The 18,677-nt window shown below is 47.5% G+C and overlaps 2 protein-coding genes across 3 annotated transcripts in view; one reads left to right on the top strand and one right to left on the bottom strand.

The window, feature by feature from the left end:
* C14H12orf49 (chromosome 14 C12orf49 homolog) lies at positions 2,369-8,332 on the bottom strand. The gene is made up of 5 exons (XM_021412399.1): positions 8,131-8,332; positions 7,486-7,642; positions 6,163-6,314; positions 5,553-5,666; positions 2,369-4,699 (listed from the first exon to the last, which is right to left on the bottom strand). Exons 1-5 carry the CDS (start codon positions 8,239-8,241, stop codon positions 4,616-4,618), a joined length of 618 nt encoding a protein of 205 aa, XP_021268074.1. The 5' UTR covers positions 8,242-8,332; the 3' UTR covers positions 2,369-4,615.
* The window catches only part of RNFT2 (ring finger protein, transmembrane 2), a 29,972-nt gene continuing 19,652 nt past the window's right edge, over positions 8,358-18,677 (top strand). Inside the window, exons 1-5 of one of the 2 annotated variants that reach the window (XM_021412396.1) lie at positions 8,358-8,410; positions 10,962-11,399; positions 13,724-14,202; positions 15,175-15,251; positions 16,757-16,857. In XM_021412396.1, the coding sequence (XP_021268071.1) occupies positions 11,317-11,399; positions 13,724-14,202; positions 15,175-15,251; positions 16,757-16,857 (740 nt within the window). In that variant the 5' untranslated portion in view covers positions 8,358-8,410; positions 10,962-11,316. Of the gene's footprint in view, positions 8,411-9,417; positions 11,400-13,723; positions 14,203-15,174; positions 15,252-16,756; positions 16,858-18,677 lie in introns of those variants that run through there. The other variant, XM_021412397.1, reaches the window with a different exon arrangement.

The following is an 18,677-nucleotide window of genomic DNA, read 5'->3' as shown; positions in this document are numbered from 1 at the left end:
GGGGCAAAGAGCAGAAACAGAGCTCTCAGCAGAAAGGATGGGAAAGGAAGGAGGAAAGCAGAGGTGTGAGGGGATGGTTTGGTGTTCCTGCTCCCTACATCTTAGAATCTGGCAGGCTTGTTTTAACCAAAACACAGCAGCAGGCTGGGTCAGCTGCAGTCAGTGAGACCAAGGAAGCTTCGAAGTAAACAAAGCTCCTGCTGAGATAAAGCAGCACCTCGGTGTTGGCACAGGTCAGAGTGGTGTTGATGCTCATCTCTATGAGACCTCCAGTGACTGGGACTGACGGGCATGTTGCCCCACAGTGTCACACAGCTAAGGGATGCATGTCTGTGCACATGCCTACAGCCCAGGGTGTTACATTGGGTCTAAGTCAAGAGCTCAGCCTATCTTCACCCACTTCTCCCAACAGTGTTACTTACTACTGTATGGAAGACAGCATTACTCCTTCTAGTACTTAAAGGGAGCTTACAAGCAGGAGGAAAATCAACTTTTTACACGGGTAGGTAGTGATAGGACAAGAGGGAATGGTTTAAAACTAGAAGAGGGGAGATTTAGATTAGATGTCAGGGAAATCTTTCACTGAGAGGGCAGTGAGGCACTGGCCCAGGCTGCCCAGAGCTGTGGGTGCCCCATCCTGGAGGTGCCCAAGGCCATGGATGGGGCCCTGGGCAGCCTGAGCTGCCCAGTGCTGTGTGCAGTGTCTGGCAGCCCTGCCCGTGGCAGGGGGTGTAACTAGACCATCAACAAAGTCTCTTCCAACCCAAGCCATCCTTTGATTACTCATACCAACAGGCACACTAAATGCTTCTTGTGGAGCCATGATCAGAAGCAATACAAACTACCAGAGCAGAGTTGTCTTCTTGCTCCAAGGAATTTAAAGCTTAAACAGATTCAGTGCAGGGCAGGAACAGAACGTAGACAGCCGGCATCTTCTTTGCATTCACCTTGATTCCCACTCTGTGGGCACATGCAGAAAGACAGAGAACGTAATGGATAAATGGGAGCTGCATTTTATTGGAAGCTTTGTTAAACTGGCAAGAAATCATTTGCGAGCCCTGAGTTCAACCATTAATAACAGAAACAGATTAATTGTCATCTCGCCCATGGAAAACCACAGGTGAACCAACACCTGCCTTCATTTCCCTCTTGCAGCTATAATTTGTATTCTGTTCTCTTAACTGAAATACATACTGGAAGAGCTTCTACAAGACAAACTTTTCAGCTAGAATAATTTTTTAGTTTTCTCTGTTCTGTGACTTTGTGTTACACTGTATGTGAAACAGCAGGTCACGGCAGCAAGCATACTTCAATCTGAAGGCATCCTGAGAATTCTGGACTAGGACCTACACTTCTAAACTCTTAAGAACAACGATTTATTAAGGGAAATCTGTTGTAACCCGACTGCCTCAAAAATAGAAATCATCACGTCAACAATATGCATGTTGCTACAAGTCAGATTTCTTAGAAAATTTGAGATAGAACTGCCTTTTTAATCGGATATTGATCAAAAATGAACAACTCTGCACTCTCGCATTGCTCCCCGCAGGTTCTGAAGTTGGCATTTTTCCCCTCTTCTGCATGTAGTTGTTTGCCACAGGTTGTAAAAAAACGTAGAGACTCTTACTACAGCACCAATAATTTGCTGAACTCCGTTTTTGTTGAACTTGCTGAGTTAGTGAATTCTTCTCATCTCCTCCCCCACCTCTCCTAGACTAGAATAACCAAAGAACAAATTCCACATTATGGGGCTAAGCTCAAGGAACTTGCGTGTTCACAGTTTAAGCGACTAGCACAAGACAGAACAAATCCTAAAGCTCAATCTTGTCCAGCAAAATGACAAGGACAGTCAGAAAAGCATTTGCTCTTTGAAAGCATATCAGAAGTAAGATTCACGTTCAGGATTTGCTTTATATTCAGAAGCTGACAATCCACTAATCCTCACTTAGTTTGCTTGAAATTCTTGCCAGTGATTAGAGCCCCAGTGCTTAAAGGAGCTAAAGTGAACAACTGCAACTACAGTGAGTGAGATTGAGGATATAGAAACCGTGACCCCAACTCATCAGCAGTCTTGTACCGGCCTCAAACCAGAACTCCAGTCCACCATGTTAAGAATTTTTAATCCAGTTCTCCTTTTACCATCCTAATGGAGCAGCACAGCGAGACCAAAGACTCACACCCAAGTTCAGCCAAAGCAGCTATAGTGATTACTACTTCACTCTTCTGCAATAGGTTTCTCTTTCCAAATTGGGATAGGTAAATACCATACCTGTTCTTCATTAGAATGTGAGCTGCTGCCATGATTATCATTGCAAACAACAGAAATCAAGTTCTGTTGCAGATGAAGGAAAGACATGAGAACAGGCAGTATTCTGGAACACAGATATATTTTTAATGATTTAACACATCATATAGACAATTTGAACAGCCTAACAACCAGGGAAGGAAGACACGCTTTCTGTCGCAGTGAACGGGCAATGGTCACAGCGCACTCCTCAACATCCCATTTCTGAGAGGGACCAGGAATTCCCACTAATGTCACCCACGTTAAGTTGGTTCTTATGATTTCTCACTGTTACTGCTTCAAGGCAGCGGTATCACCAGCTGAAGAATAAATACCAGGTTGGAAAAGAAAGCAAGGGTAAGCCATCAGTACCTCGATCTTTGTGCAGCAACACGACATGCAGGAATACGTCTCAGTAGGAATGATATAACAAGACCAACCCAATAGCCCTCCCTTACGAAGTGTGGGAGGGAGGTGAAGAATCTGTTAAACACTGAAAAGAGAAGTGAGTAACCTCTGCTACCCTCTTAAGACAGCATTTCATATTGCACCTTCACCCTGCACCATGCTTGCTGCAGCGACTTGCCATAGGATGGCAGCAAAGGGGAAGACGTTTCCATCCAGATAAACTGCTCACGCTACAGCTTTCAGAGAAACAAGATTTTCAAGAGAATCTGCTGACGGAATCATTATCTCACTTGATGACTTCTGGGAACGAACAATGAAAACAAAGCAAGTGGATTTATCAGATGGCTGGTAACGCTACTTGTTCATATTGCATGGAATTTTAATTAGGAACATAAGAGATATCTTGCTGTAGCATTGTACAGATATCTTTTGCACCAGGATCCTCCACCACTGTGCTTGTTTTATCACAAAGCCTCTGTAGATTGTTTTTCTTTCAGATGGAATAGGAAACAGCAATTTAAACATGCATACACAAAGTCAGAATAATTGAAGTGCCCTCGCTGCACAGAAATGGCTAGGGTGAAAACAAGGGAAGTGAGGCTTTGCATAGCAAAAAGCAGCCCAGTTTTGGCTGGTGCTTGGCCTTCACATAGCGACATGTGGGGAGAGCACAGATTTAGTCAATATCTTACACGTTCTCTGTCCATCTTCCCTGTGCTGAGCAGCCTTACTTAATGAGTCAACCATAGAAAACTGGGAGAATGTTCTACTGCCACTCTGATCGGGCTGAAACTTCAGAGCAGCATGTCAAACAGCAAAGTAAAACACCCTGATGGTTTAACTGAGCTCACACAACACGGCTGTCCCCAGAGAAGGGCTTGCACCATATTCTAACATTCTAGCACAATTACCTCATGAACAAGGACGTCATTAGACAAGGATCCCGGAAGAACTCCACCCTTTTGCCTCCTGCACAACCAGAAGTGAAGTACAATTGAATTACCAGGACCTGAACAAGTTCAAGCAAATAAACTTTCTTTGCTTCCTCTGAGAAAGTGGACTGGCAGAGAGCTGTTCGCAAGGCTAATGCTCCTCTTGGAGGAAACTGCTGCAGAGCACTAAGGAAAGCACTTGCAGACAATAACGGTCCCGTCACAGGGGGATCCCTGCTCTTCTCTCATGCAATGGGACTTCCACTGATCACAACTCCATTGGAGTTCCAAACGCTTTAAACTTTCACCAAGCGGAATATAAGCACTATAGCCACAAAGCCCAATACAAACCCCTTAGACAAAGGAGGAAAAACACCAACCAATTTTAGTCAGGATGTAAAATATCCTTTTTACATGATACAAAGAAACAGGAGCCGAAAGGCATCGACAACCAGCTATGCAAAGCATCAATATTTTCAGCTAGAAATCCATATAAACTGAATAAATAATTCATAATTACATATGTAGTGTACACCATGCACATCAGGACAGTACTCCGGAGTAAAAACAGGCACGCTTTACTCTCTGCAAGCAAAGATTCTGTCATTATTATTGTCATTCTGAGAAGTCTCTGGACTGCAGAGGCTACTGAACCTACAGGTACAGCTGCAAAGCTACATTAGATTTTTTCTCTATGATATTTTATAGGCTAGATCCACTCCATGCATCCTAAAACACAAACCACTGTAGAAGAATGATTCACAGAACGCCCTTCCAATGCTCCAAAGCAGGTGCACAACGTCAGCTGAAGAAAGCAAGATTCAATTCCACAGAACTTAAGTCTCTTGCTTCCTCTGTACACCTCTGCGTTTGCCACCAAAACCACCATAAACCATTTACACTGAGGCTCTTGTAGAGCAACAGCTGTTGTCTCGCTCTTTGGGATTCTAGTCTCCAGTTCCTTCGCCTTGCTGCTCCGATCACGCAGCCTTCAAACAGGCAGCAGCTCCGGGGGATACTCGCCATAGCAGTACTTTGCAATGGGATCTCTATAGGTGTTCTCGTGCTGCACGCTCTGTTGGGAACAGGAGAAACTTTAACAATACACACGTACCAATACACCCCTTCAGTGAGGGTCAAAACCCAGAGTATTTACAAGCACGTAAAAAACAACTTCCCAAACTCTTCCATAGCGTACAGTACCTTCCAGAGTCAAATATCACTGCACCTCAACATATATAAAGACAGCTGATATACTACAGCATTTTCACGTTGAATCATAACTAGAAATTCATTTTCTGGAGACTACCCAAATAGGTGAGATCGTATTCAGCATTCCAAAAAGCTGGCTATGCTTCAGCAATGGAGGAGGACAGAGTCAGGCCCCTTGCAGCAGCGCACAGTGCCAGGATGAGAGGCAGTGGGCACAAACTGGAACACAGGGAGCTCCCTCCAAACACCAGCAAACACTTCCTTGCTGTGCATCTTACAGGCAACAGAACAGGTTGCCCAGAGGCTGTGCAGTCAGCCTCTTTGAGAGTATTCAGAAGCCACCTGGCCGTGGCAACCAGCTCTAGGTGGCCTTGCTCTGGCAGGGACTTGGAGCGGAGGACCTTCACAGGTCGCTTCCAGCCTCAACCATTTGTGATATCACCAAATGTCCTAAGCAAGCGAGGCATGAAGTTGCTTCTTGAGATGTGGATGGTTTTGGCAGATAGAACTAGAAATCAGAGACTGTAAAAAAGTTTTGGAGGCATTTGGAATTAAGCCCTTTGTTAACAATTCATCCCTATTGCTCTATTAAGTACTCCAGCTGCACGACGCTTCCAGCTGCATTTTGTAAGCACAACAGACCAACAAACTGCAGGACCAAGGGGACTTTTCAGGTATCACATTTTTGGGGCCCTAGACATATCCTAGTGCCTTACCTGTGATGAAGTCCTACATTTCGCCAGACACAACTCAAAACGATCTTCAACTGCCATGAAGAGGTTTTGGAAAGCAATAGCTGCCCGGTTCAAGAAGCGTTCCAGAAGATGTTGCTAAAATGGTTAGCAAGAAAATAATAATGACAACCAAAAAAAAAGACCTTATTCCAACAAAGTAGTCAAAACCCACTGTAACCTACACAGTTCAAGTCTCAGAGGAATAGAACTTCCAAGCAGAGCTGTTTACTAGCAAGCACCCAAAGGTTAACATCATGACACCCCAGCAGCAGTGAGAGAATCCAGAGGAGCCCTCCACTCTGCCTGGCTAGCAGAATACAGGGGAACACTTCCACTGGCTGGAATAGCTTTTCTGCAATCACTTCCCTTCAGCAAATGCAGTGCCACTAAAGCTGAACTGCTGCAGAGCTCCCAGTACTCTCTCTCAAAGGCGGGAAGGCAGGATTTTTCTGGTTTATTGTTTTAAGCTTTCATACAGGCCGCCACAGGCTTCTCTTATCCTTCAGAGAAAAGGAACCGTCCTCTAAGGAAAAGGCTCCTGACATGCAAGAGCTTTTAGCCACACCTGAAAAGCAAAAGAAAGTCTCTGCACCTTGTTGGGCTGCAGGCAGCAGGACACACAGTACTCATACACACTGCAGCAGCCGTTGGGAAGGCAGCTGTCACAGCTGTACAGCTTTGTACTGGGCACGTTGACATTACAACAGCCATTGACCAGCAAGTCCTTCCTCTCACAGATGTAGCCTGGAAAAAAAAAAAATCAAAAATAAGAACTGGGAAGACTTATTCCATGTACATTCTATGGAAATGCTATAGGAAGAAAAGCATTACTTGGCAGATTTATTTATCATTTGATTTATTGTGATCCTCCTCAATTTGACTGAAGTCCTACATAGCAATTATTTGAAATGGTACTTGGCCACAGAGCTGAGTGCTGTCTGCACAACTCTTACGTACCTCACTAATATAGCATACACAGCACCATTCTTTCCATGCACAATATTTAAGTTACAATATATTTCTGGCATAGTTTATTGTTGTCATTGGAAAGGGAAAGGGTAACCGTGGTGATTATACCGGAAAAAAACTGACATCTGTTCTTTCAGCTTGTCTGTACCTGGGTAACTCCCTTAATGCTTCAACATGAAGAAGAGACTTAGATTCATCCATACAAAGTAGCTGTGATGTTCAGTGTTCATAGGAGCCCTTGGTAGCCTATAACCAGAGCACACATCCTTATGGAAGCTGTACCACCCGTGCTAGACAGTGAAAGGCACCACTGATTTTAGAGACCTTGGTGAACCAGCAGAGAGTGTTAACTTGGGAGTGCTGCATTTAATATTTACGTAGTAAATCACAAAAAAATGTGTTTTTTTAATATTATTTTTATACAGCCTTTCATTGCTGGCCAAGAACAGCCCAGCACTTGAGCAACAAGAGGCACGTGCCATGGCAGGAAAGGCTCCACCCACTGAGCACCCGGAGCTCATCTGAGAACCTGCAACAGAAATATCCCAGGGTTTACAAGTGTCAGATGAGCTCGTTAGCTGGGGCTGAGCACTAATTATGCCAATCAGGTTTCCCCGATTACTCTTGCTAACACGCCTGACCACAGGAACACACTGCAGGGGGACACAAATCGCTCTGCAAGCAACCGCCCTACGCTCAGCACTGCACGTTTAGGTGCTGTGTAAGGGTCACTGGAGTTTGCTGGATCCAAGGCGGCCCTGCAAACAGCACAGCCACATGCACCGTGCCCACTAAACCAATACAACCTGACCACGGAAACATCAGCAGGTGAGGCTCTGCTGTGAGATGCCCTAACAAGGAGCCCTTGTTACCAGGCGCTTCCATCAGCAGGCAGGCAGCAAAGCATTCAGCAAGGCACGGAATGAGCTCTTGGCACCGAGCGTACCCAGCTCGTCCGTGATGAGCAGCTTCCCCTGCACGGAGTTCCGGCACTGGTTGCTCAGGTGGCTGCTGTTCCCCGAGCTGAACTGCTCCTTCCACAGGATGGGCTGCTCGTGCTCCTGCACCTGGAGGAGGTTCCGGTCTCTCACCGTCCGTTCTTCCTGCAAGGAGAGACAGCAGCGCATGCAGACACACGGGCTCCTTCTGCCGCCAACCCACGTGCCCGTCCCGCCGCTCGAACCGCCTGCTGCTTTCCAGTTCTAAGCACAGAATCACACAGGGGCCAGAGGGGACTGCTGGAGACCATCGTGCCCAGCCCGCTGCTACACCAGGCTCCGCACGGGGCTCAGCTGCCGCCGCGGGGAGCAGCGTGCTCCCTGCAAGACCCTGCCGGGGGTCACACCCAGCGCAGAGAGCACAGCGCGGTGGGACACGCGGGGTCAGCTCCAGAAGCGGAGTGCGCGATGCTCAACAGCCGCAGGCGCACGCAGCTCTCGGGATGGAGAGCACGCAGCTCTCGGGAGATACTGCAGCACGATAACCGAGATCTCCCTCTCCACGCTCGGCTTCTTAAGCCTGCCGCCCGCAGCCAGCAATTACACCAGTTTTCACAGCGGCACCCCCCCCCCGATCCCGCCCTCGCCCCGACCTGCTTGAAGGTGCTGCTGAGGAAGTACACGAGGGACAGCCCGAAGACGACGCCGAGGACCCAGCGCTTCCTCAGCAGCCGCCGCCACAGCACGGCCCCGCACGGCACCATGGCGGCTCAGCCCGCCCGCGCCATCTCCGCCTCCGGCCGCGGCGGCGCCGCTCGCAGGGAACGCGGCCCGAGCGCTTCCGCCGGCCGCGGGGCGGGGAGGGGGCGGGGCCGCGGATGTGCGTGCGCGGAGGGGCGCGGCCGCGCCGTGGGGGCGGTGCGGGGCAGCGCGGTAGGTACGGGGCGCGCGGCGGGGGGTGCGCGGGCCCGGCGGCGGGGATCGGCTACCGCGCTGCTCTGCGCGTGCACGCGGTGCGTTCGCGGGCGTCTGCGAGCACGCGCGTGTAAGATACGCCCTTGGCCGCGCGTTGGTTTGGCTTCGTGCTCGCGCGTCTGTGCTGCCGGCACGGCCCGGCCCCTGTGCTGCGGGGGAACGCCGTGCAAATCATTCTGTGTGTGTGTGTGTGCGCGCTTCTTGCAGCCGTACCCGGTGCTGGGAGGACCTGCGCGGAGTTTGCGGTGGGGACCCTCTGCGGATGAGCTGCAGGGCTCCGTGCGCGGGATGCGGGCGCTTCCTGAGCCGCCTCAGGTGCTGCTGGAGCGGCTGGGAGATGGAAGCTAACCTGGGAAGGGCGCGCGCAGCCGGTGCCGGAGCGGAGTGCCTTTGGGAATAGGATAATGGAACCGTAGCGTCGTTTGAGTGGGGAGGGACCCTTAAAGGCATCATCCCACCCTGCTGCAACGAGCAAGGACACTCGCAGCTCCATCAGTGCTCGGAGCCCCGTCCCCCTGACCTTGGCTGTCTGCAGGGACCGGGCACCACCACCTCTCTGGGCAGCCTGTGTCACTGCCTCACTGCCCTTAGCGTACAAAACTTTTTCCTTATATCCCATCTAAGTCTCTGTCTTTTTATTTGAAACCACTTCCCCTTGTCCTGTCACAACAGACCCTGAAGAGTCTGTCCCCTTCTTTCTTACAGCTGCTTTAAATACTGAAGGCCGCTCCCTGGAGCCTTCCCTTCTCCATGCTGCACAGCCCCAGCCCTCAGCCTGTCCTTGCAGGGAGCTGTTCCATCCCTTGCAGCATTTTTGTGGCCCTCTTCTGGCCACGCTCCAGCAGCTCCGTGTCTCTCCTGCACTGAGCACTCCCTATCTGGATGCAGTGCTCGAATTGAGGTCTCACAGCACAAAGCAGAAGTGCAGGATCCCCTCCCTCACCCTGCTGGCCGTGCTGCTTTCAGTGCAGCCCAGGATACGGTTGGCTTTTCAGGCTGCGAGGGCACAGTGCTGGCTCATGCCCAGCTGCCATCCACCAGTACCCCCAGGTCCTTTTCGGCAGGGCTGTGCTCCATCCTTTCATCCCCGGCTTATCCTGATAGCAGGGGTTGCCACGACCCAGGTGCAGACCTTGCACTTGGCTTTGTTGAACCTCGTGAGGTTCACCTGGGCCCACTGCTCAGCCTGCCTGGGTCTGTCTGGATGGCATCCCATCCCTCAGGTGTGTCAACCACACTGCGCAGAATAACATCCATGTACATGGTACCTGACCATATCTGTAGAACAGGTTACATCTTGTGGAGCCTCACGTCTTCAGTACTTAACATTTGTGTCTCAGTCCCCTTAATAGACGGTGCTAAAAGAAAATGATTTCCCCACAGAGCTGTGTGTCGTTTAAAAGGCTGTTCTCACCCTGCTGTGACAATCCAGGAGACTTCTCGCGGTTTGGGAAGGAGTGAGGGGTTCTCCAGGTTTCGTTACAAGCAGGGACCCCGGAGTTGCTCACTGGTGGGAGAGCTCTGCCAGCACGGTCAGCCTGGGACCTTGGCTGTTTCATCACATCTCAATTACTGTTTGGGTTAAAAGGGGATTTAGGAGAGTGCTGGTAACTTAGGTTATCACAAGACTCTGGTTAGAGTTACGTTTCTGGTACTCCTGGTGGCTGCCTGTGTTTTTTCCATAGCGTTTGTTGCAAGTTATGTTCTTCCTGCCGTATCTGATCGTTTACTTGTGTGTATTCTATTTACATGTGTATATTTATATGAACTTCTAAAGCAGTGACCAACAGTTAGCATCCCATATTAAAACCTTGATGTTTTCTGTCATTCGTGACTCAAATCCCATGTTGTCCCAGCTCACCCTGCTTGATGGGAGCCTTGAAGTCTGTGTGTTACTTTTCTTCTCGTCCTTTCACAAACTCAACACTATTTTACCTGTGTGATCTACAGATACGGGGCTGCACATATTTCTCTATTTCTTGTTGGAACTTGGACAAAGCACTTGCAGAAGTAGCTCATGTCTCAGGTTCTATGTAACTAATACAGCATTAAGCTGTGTAAGGTCGTTTCAGGTACCGCGTGCTGTGCCTTGACAGTGATTTTCTGTTTTTTTACTTTTGAATGGTCTTTATTTTTTAAAAGTGTGGTGCGTTTGGGGTTGTTCCCCCCCAGTTAGCCACCTGAAAGCAGAGATTTAAATAATTAAATGAGGATTTTCTCTCCTTGTCCCAGTAGAAGGTCCTGAAGCTGCTGCAGTTCAGAGCTTTTTCCTTTCCCATTCCTTTATTTATGCTGACAGCTCCAGAATGAATGGGACAGGAGCAGGTGATCTACTGCACACATGGATATTATTTCTGGCCATTGCGTAGGGTTTGCTAATGGTAATCTGTGGCCTAAAAGGGATGGGCTGCCTATTTAAAAGAACACTGTCATGCCTTGATTATATTTTTTCATTAAAAAAAATGTTCATACATGTTCTTTTTTTTTCCTTTTTTTATTGCTCTGCAAGTTTCTTCAGAGGAGGAGCACGCATTGATCCGCGTTACGCCCGGAGCTGCTCCGCTGGATGTCCTGCAGCTCCTACCAGACCATGTCACCGTGCGGCCGCCCGCCCCGGGGGGCTGCAGTGCTCTGCAGGAGGGGCTCTGACTCGTTCCTGCCCGGCCCGGAGACCTGTTTGCATGCGCTCCCATTTGCCATCTGAAAGTTGTTTCTTCGCAAGGATACTGAGAAACAATTGCAGGCCTCTCTTTTGGAGAAGCAAGCGATCTGTGCCAGCCATGTCGCTAGCTGAACAGGTTTCCCGGCGCTCTGGCTCGGTGGATCTCTGTTAGTCACGCTGGAACCGCTGAGCGACGGCGTTGATGTTGAGTGTGTTGTGTTTCAAGGTGCTGAGGAAAATGCAGAGGCGGCACAGCAGCAACACTGACAGCGCTCCTCCTGAACGGTACGTCTTCCCCGCTGGCTTCTCCTGCCTTTTCCTCTGCGGGTGGCAGTGTTTTGATTTAGGCACACCGCGTGGCTCATGGTTTTAGAAGGCGAAAGCTCCGAAGCGAGGGAGACATTTACTTCCTGTGCGTGGAGCGCGGCCGGGTTTTCTGCTTGGGTTTGGAGACGGATTTACTTTTCTTTTTCATGTCAGTTATTGACTGCTGCCAACTGCAGTGCTCTGCATTTGGTGGTGCAGAATGGCACATGTGGAGACAGCTGGCTCGGTCAGCAGGGCGTTTGGGGCTCGGGAGGAGCAGCCCATGGCAGAGTCCTGCGGGGACTCTGAGCACTACTGATCCAGGAAGGTCAGTCTGTACGAGCAGAGCCTCCATAAATGTTTGGGGTGATTCTTGATATCATCCCAGAACCCGTATCTAGCTTCACATATGGGAAGATTTAGAAGCAGAATACTCCTAATTCATTTCTGTAATTATAACATCATCAAGGGAGGCTTGCCACTCCTGTTGTTCTGGTACTATATATTCCCTTGTGCTTTCCCAGGGTGAGTGTTGACTTTTTTCTTTTTTCTTTTTTTTTTTTTTCCTAAAGAAGTAACTAATCTAATTAATGAGACAAAGATGGAACTAACAAATTTCATTGCTCTGGCTCAGCTGAGGTTGGAAGTGAAAGATCTGGATCACAAACAGTCGCTAAGTCTTTACTGGTTTTGGAGGTAGAGGTGAATACACATCAGTGGCAAAGGCTGAAGGTTTTCTAACTGTAGAATGAAATGCTGTTGCCACTGACACTGTGATCCCTGCTCCTGTTGACTTCATCGGACTCACCGTTTCATCCATGTTTGTCTTTAAATATGTGCCTGATTAGTTCCTTCCTGCCGAAAAGTCGTGTATCCTGGTAGTATTGCTGCAAACACTACTTCTGTATTTGTCTGTAACACTGAGTCCCACCCAGTGTGTTTGTGTTCCCAGAGGTGAGCCCAGATCTGTCGTGTTCTGTCCCTGTCTTGTGTATGCATCCCTGAGCTGTAACCCCAGCTGCAAAAGCCAAGATCTGGTTGTTTTGAACCAAGGAGAGCTGTGCCTTGTCTTGTTGACTTGACTCCTTGCTGGCACCTGTGGAGAGACATTGGGAATGGGGTGTAACTATAAAAAACCTTGTGAGGAGTTTACTTAGAGGGAAGGTGTGCCCAGAGAGGATTGAAGCTGTCCCTGGAGTCAGATGAAGGCAGTGCTCTGTGCCCTGTGAGGAGCCTGGGTTGCTTTCTGAACCCGTGGCAGAGAGGGAGTGAAGGGCCCTGTATGTGCCTGCGTGTGCTGTCTCAGCTTGTGACCACTATTTCTAAAGCTGGAAGTCTCCAAGGCTTAAAACCAAGAGAGGAGGCAGCTCTGCAACGTGCCTTGCTTGTGGGCTTTGCCTCTTGCTGCGCTTTATTTATCCTCTAGTCTTCTTTTGTGAGTTAGAGAGGTATTTGCTGTCTGCGGGGCATTTACTGCCCGAGGATTCTTTCTATGTGTTGCTTCTGTTGTCCCCTTTCATCCAACGTATTCATTTCAATACTGCCCTGCTGGGTTCAGGTGAAGACAGCGTATTTTCTTTTAGTGTTAGGATGAAGACATCCAGAACTTTCTTTTGGAATCTGGCTATAATCTATGCAACAAACTTAGCAAAGAATCAGTGCTAGGATGAATTCTGTCCAGTGCCTGGTACGTCCATGAGTACATCCATGTCTATTTTGCTGAGAACATAAAAATAAAACAATTTTTCCATGATTCATGAATATATCTTTAAAGTATTTGTTGGATTAGGGGCACACAGGCAGCTCCCAACACTTCTTTTTTGCAGCTGACTATCTCTCCTTTGTACAACTGTCAGGGGGCAAGCAGTGATCACCCCTCAATAAAGAAGGAATACTGTGGGTGCAGGCCGTTTTTCAGAATTAGCATGATTAATTTGTTTGCGCATAATGCGTCCTGTCTTGGTTGCACTGTGTGAGGTTCCATGTTTTTTTTGTCTACGTGTTTTTCTTTAAATATTAAAATTATTGTAGGTGCTGAATTAGGTATTAGATGCCTTATTTATGTGGTTCCTCCAAAGGGAAGGGATTGCAGGAGAGCTCTGACCCTCAGGGGAAGGAACTGGTGCCCTGCGATCGGTGCTGGCCCCTGGTTCTGCAACTGTGACTTTCCAGGAGCAAATTGCATCTGTTAGAGACCTTGTGTATTCTGGCAGTGCGTGGAGGACTCTTAAGCGACACTGTCAGGAGTGGGCTACAAGACCTAGAAGTTTCACTCACTTTTCTTTCATCTCCTCCCGCTGCAGAAACCGGAGCCAGACGGTCAGTTCTGAAACTAGCGTGGATGAAAGTGGAGTCTTTGAAAGCCTGAAGGCCGAGGCTTCCTCACCACAGCAGCTGTTCTCCGGCCTGGCGGGAATCCCCTCGGGATCCATCACGGCCGCGCCGTTCCAGTCAGGCCTGGTCCTGGGCTCTTCGGCAGGAGGTGGGGAAGTGTTCATTCAGATGCCGGCCCCAAGGGAGGAGGGAAGCGGTCGCACGGAAGGAGCCCCGTTTCACCACCGGCCCCAGCCCCATCATTTCCACCACGGCCATCACCGGGGTTCGTCCCTGCTGCACATGGCCGGCGGGGACCGCCACGGGCACGCTGAGGAGGGCAGTGACGAGCAGGCTGGGACTCCCGCCCCGGCTCTTTCGGAGTTAAAAGCGGTGGTCGGTTGGCTGCAGAAGGGTCTTCCCTTCATCCTGATCCTCTTGGCTAAAGTCTGTTTCCAGCATAAGCTTGGTAAGCAGCAATCCTCTGGGGGTTGTAAATGGACCCCGGGGTGGTTAGCAGGTTTTATCACGCTGTGATGGCTGATGCATTTATCCCCGCACAGCATCTACAGGTATCCTAGCATGGAGGGGACGTATTAAAATACATGGGATAACAAGCTCTGCTTTTTCACCTGACTTCCAGTGCAAGCTGTTTTCATCTGTGTTCATCCCATCTGTTTCCTACGCTGACAAGTGGGAGATCCTTCCTGTGCCTGTTCCTCATATCTCCTGTAGGGGCTGAGGATCAAGCCAAACAGCATCGGCTGTTACAACTCACAGTTGACATCTTCAGAGTTTCCTAAAGAATATGTCTATCGTAGTTTCTTTAATGGAGCTTGAGCATTTCAGCCCATCAGTGGTCATGTAAAATCCACTCGTTTAACCCTTCTCTTCTATGAAATGGTTGGTGTGGCATGTCTGAAGGTCCTTACTCATACTAGGTGTAAACGCTGAGGTTATCATCGTAGGGAAGCCAGTAATGTTGCAGTTTACTCTGCTTGTAACTGTCAGTATTCCCCCAAACCACCATTGATTCATGTCTGCCACGTCTTGCTCTTTAAACTTGGTATCCTATATCCTTTTATAGAGAGCCCTGTCCTCTAGGAGCTGCTGAACTGCTGCTGTAATACTGTCTTCAGCTGATTTCTGCTTGCACAGTGCAGCCACTACTTGCAGCACTTCTGTTGTCCTGCTGCTAGGAGAAACTGTACTTGGCTGGCTGGCAAGTGCTCATTGTGGTATCTTCATTTCAGTTCGGCTTGTATTTGAATTTTGTGAGTGCAGACTGCCGTTTTCTGGTTGCTTATTTATTTTAATTCCTGGTACATTCAGAACATTACTCAGTTACATTTTTTCAGAGATCAGGATGCTGACATCAGATGGCTTAGGGCTGAAGTTCCCCCTACCTAGCCGTATATACTCACAGTGTCCTTCCCTGCAGGGATTGCTGTGTGCATTGGTATGGCCAGCACATTTGCCTATGCCAACTCGACACTCCGAGAGCAGGTTGCTCTAAAGGTAAGCACAGCATCTTGCTCTCTTTTGTTCCCAAGCAGCGTTTTGTATGCAAAATGTCTATATTGAAAATGTTTTTGCAACATAGGGTTGAATGCTGTTACATAGATACAGATCTGTCAGAGTACGAGTACTGTGGCATCATCCTCACTTCTGCCTACTTCTCCCCACTGATGCTTTTGGGAAAGTAAGCCATAGTAAAAGGAGGAGAGGGGAAGTCAGGGAGGTGCTGATCTGCTTCTGGCTTTGCCGCTGACTGGCACTGCTTCATCAAGCACTTCTCTGTGCCTCAGTTTCCCTCTGCGTGTAGCAGAAATCAATTTCACTGGATAGTAATGAGTTATAATTTATTAGCATTTCATTGTTCAGCTTGAGGATTTGTAGATGCAGAACTTGTTAATATCTCTACAATGCTGGCCTGATGTTACACTTTGAATATAAAGAAACCAGGGGATCTTCTCAGGCATTACAGTCTTCAGTGTCAGCAGAATACTTCAACAGCACCAAAAGGATAAAACACGAATTGTTTTTTTGTAAAAAAAAAAAAACGACACGGGTGGCACAAGCATACATTTATATGCACCAGTAGCAGTGAAATAAATGTGATCTTGTGCTCAATGAACAGATAAATTGCACAATCATGTAATAGATGGCTGTTGCCTTGCACTTTGCACCTCTGTCTTCCTAGCACCGTGTCCATTAATCCGCCTGCTTTAAATCTCAGCCTAACATCCCTGGCTGTTGAATAGCTACAAATAGCTATATTCTTAATAAATCTAAATAAAGGTGTTTTTTTTTTCCTTCCCAAGAGCAAAATTTGCTCTCCAAAATTACACTGGGCCAAGACCCAGGACAAGATCTTCTGCCTTCCTGCTTCCATCTGTAATGTTCCTTGTGCTTTGTAATGTAAAATTTGTACTTCTTTTGACCTTTAATTGTTTCCTGAATCAAAAAGACATGCTATAGAGCCTTCATGTACTCAGACAACACTCATATGTGCTGCATGAAGTGGTGGGTTATGTTACGTTTGATTTAGCTAAGCCTTTTCCCAAGTGACTTTGGGTGCATTTGTAGAACACTGCTTTCATGAGGTGTCATTCCACACAGGTGTAAGCTCAGAACTGCAGTACAATACTGGAGGTGACTTTTTTTAAACTGTGTCTCAAGCTGCATTTTAAATATCAGGAGAACTCGGATGTCCCAGGAAAGATCCCAGCTTTGAACACTGCGTTCTGCAAGCCAGGCTGTCATTTTCACCAGTGCGTTTCCATTAATTTCTCTGAAGTTGCTTTATTTTTCTCTGCAGAGGTTGGGTGGGTGAGAGCCATTTCTGCTTGTGTTTTAAGGGACTTTACCTCACAGCCTGTTTGTGAGTCTTAGTCCCGTGTAAATAACTAATTACTGAATTACTTGTGTCCCCTGGGCTGGCCCTGCATTTTTCAGCAGTCAGAAGCTCAGTGCAGCCCTTGAGATTTGGAATTTTATTTTCTCTGCTTCTTGTTGCTCAGGAGAAGAGATCAGTGCTGGTTGTCTTCTGGATCTTGGCCTTTCTCACGGGGAACACCCTGTACTTGCTCTACACATTCAGCTCCCAGCAACTGTACAACAGGTGGGCAGAATTTACCTTGCATCTGATGGGAGCAGGTGATAATTGTCAGGGTGGAAAGGAGGAAACCCACTTCTCGTCGCTCTTCAGGGGGAAGGGTGGACACTTTGTGTGTCTGCTTTCTTACACCGTTGTGATGCCTTCCAATGGAGGAAAAGAATATGCGTATCACTTTTATCAGTGGACTAAGCTCCTATCAGCAAGTGATAATGTAACCATGTCTAAATGAGCCAGCTGTGATGATACGCTACAATTTCGGCTTGAAATACATACACTTGCCATTTCTTAAGTATCAAAGCAGGTTGGATAGTTTTTCATAGCAGGACTTTTCCATTTTGACCACTGTGATTGAACGTAAAGAGCAGCTGTTGGAAGCAGATAAGAGTAGACCAACTGGTTGGGCTGTTCCTTCATATTTTCTTTTTGGTCTATCCAGCTTTTAGTCCGTTACTGGAGATAAGCTGGGGACATGAAGCAGTAATGTGTTACCTCATTGTGTTCAGGGCTCGGAGGCATCTGGATCTGGGGTGATCAAGATGGGCTCCACTTTCAAATTCTGACTGAAGCATTCTCAAATACAGAAAAGTTAGTATCCCTGGATTTGGTTCAGTACTATCCCTGCTTACTGTGCAGGAGAGATTAAAGGACAAATAGGAAGCAATGATACTTAAGCAAAGATATTAGTAGAATAAGTAGGAAGAAACGAAGCAATTATCAAACCTAGTCACTTGAGAAAGTAGTTCTGGTACTCTTAGTTAAAACTGTATGAATTATCTTACCAATTAGAGTATTGTTTGTCCCACTGGAGGAAACTTAGAACTTCAGACTGACAGTATTTTCTGGAATACACAATGTGCATAATATGCATCAGTATGGCTAGGTGGCTCTCGAGTATGGTTTTTCTCTCATTTAGTTCAGTGCTTCTCAGATTCCTCCCACAAATACTGCCTGTGCAGAGGAGGAGTCAAGGTGTGCCCACAGCCCTGGTTGCTTTTGGAATTGCTCCTGATGGAATTGCTCCTGATGGATTAGGCTTTCATCATTGGAAAGCTGTGTTTGTAAAGGCATCCAGGAAGAGAGAGAGAGATGAGAAGTTGTGCGTGTGTGGGACAGAGTGAGAGATGGTGAGCTATGGGATAATCTCCATGCAGTTTAAAAAAAGGTATGGCAGAAAGGTGTGAAGGTGCTAAGAAATGTATTGCACCATAGGGAAACAATGTGGCTTTAGGAAGCAGGTTAAGGTTAAGCTTGTGAATGGAAATAGTTTAAAATAAGAGATAGGTCTCCCAGAATAAAAGGGTTTCTGCTATCTGGGGCCATCCTACACACTGTTTAGGGCATCGTTTATTAACAGTGAACAGCCTGGGCAATGGCTTCACTGGAAAACCCCATTCTTGCAAGTGATGTGCTGGTGCAGGGTGTGGGGACCTGTGCCTGTTCACAAGGCAGGCCTGTGAAGTTAGAAATAACTGTTTTGTTTTTTTCTTCCTCCTCATTTATTTTTCATTTCCTGATTTACTTACTCTTTACTCGGTTCTAGTGCATAAGTAGTAGTAAAGTCTCTGATTCTGTTTTTGTTTTAGGGTTTAATTTTACCTGTTGTGCTGTGCCAATGTTGTGAGTATTTTAAATTCATGCTCAGGCTTTTCCTTCTGGGCTGTTTATTTTATCTTTCCTTTCTTTTTATTTTATTTTATTTTTATTTTTATTTAATTATTTATTTATTTATTTTAAGTTTTTGCTTTTCACCATGAGGCTTTGGTAGGTAAATATTGTGAGCAGGAATCCTATTCTTTCAGTCTGGGTATAGACCAGCCCTCACT

Source organism: Numida meleagris, chromosome 14 (assembly GCF_002078875.1).
Source record: "Numida meleagris isolate 19003 breed g44 Domestic line chromosome 14, NumMel1.0, whole genome shotgun sequence".
Taxonomy (NCBI): domain Eukaryota; kingdom Metazoa; phylum Chordata; class Aves; order Galliformes; family Numididae; genus Numida; species Numida meleagris.
This window is presented reverse-complemented; position numbering and strand designations above follow the sequence as displayed.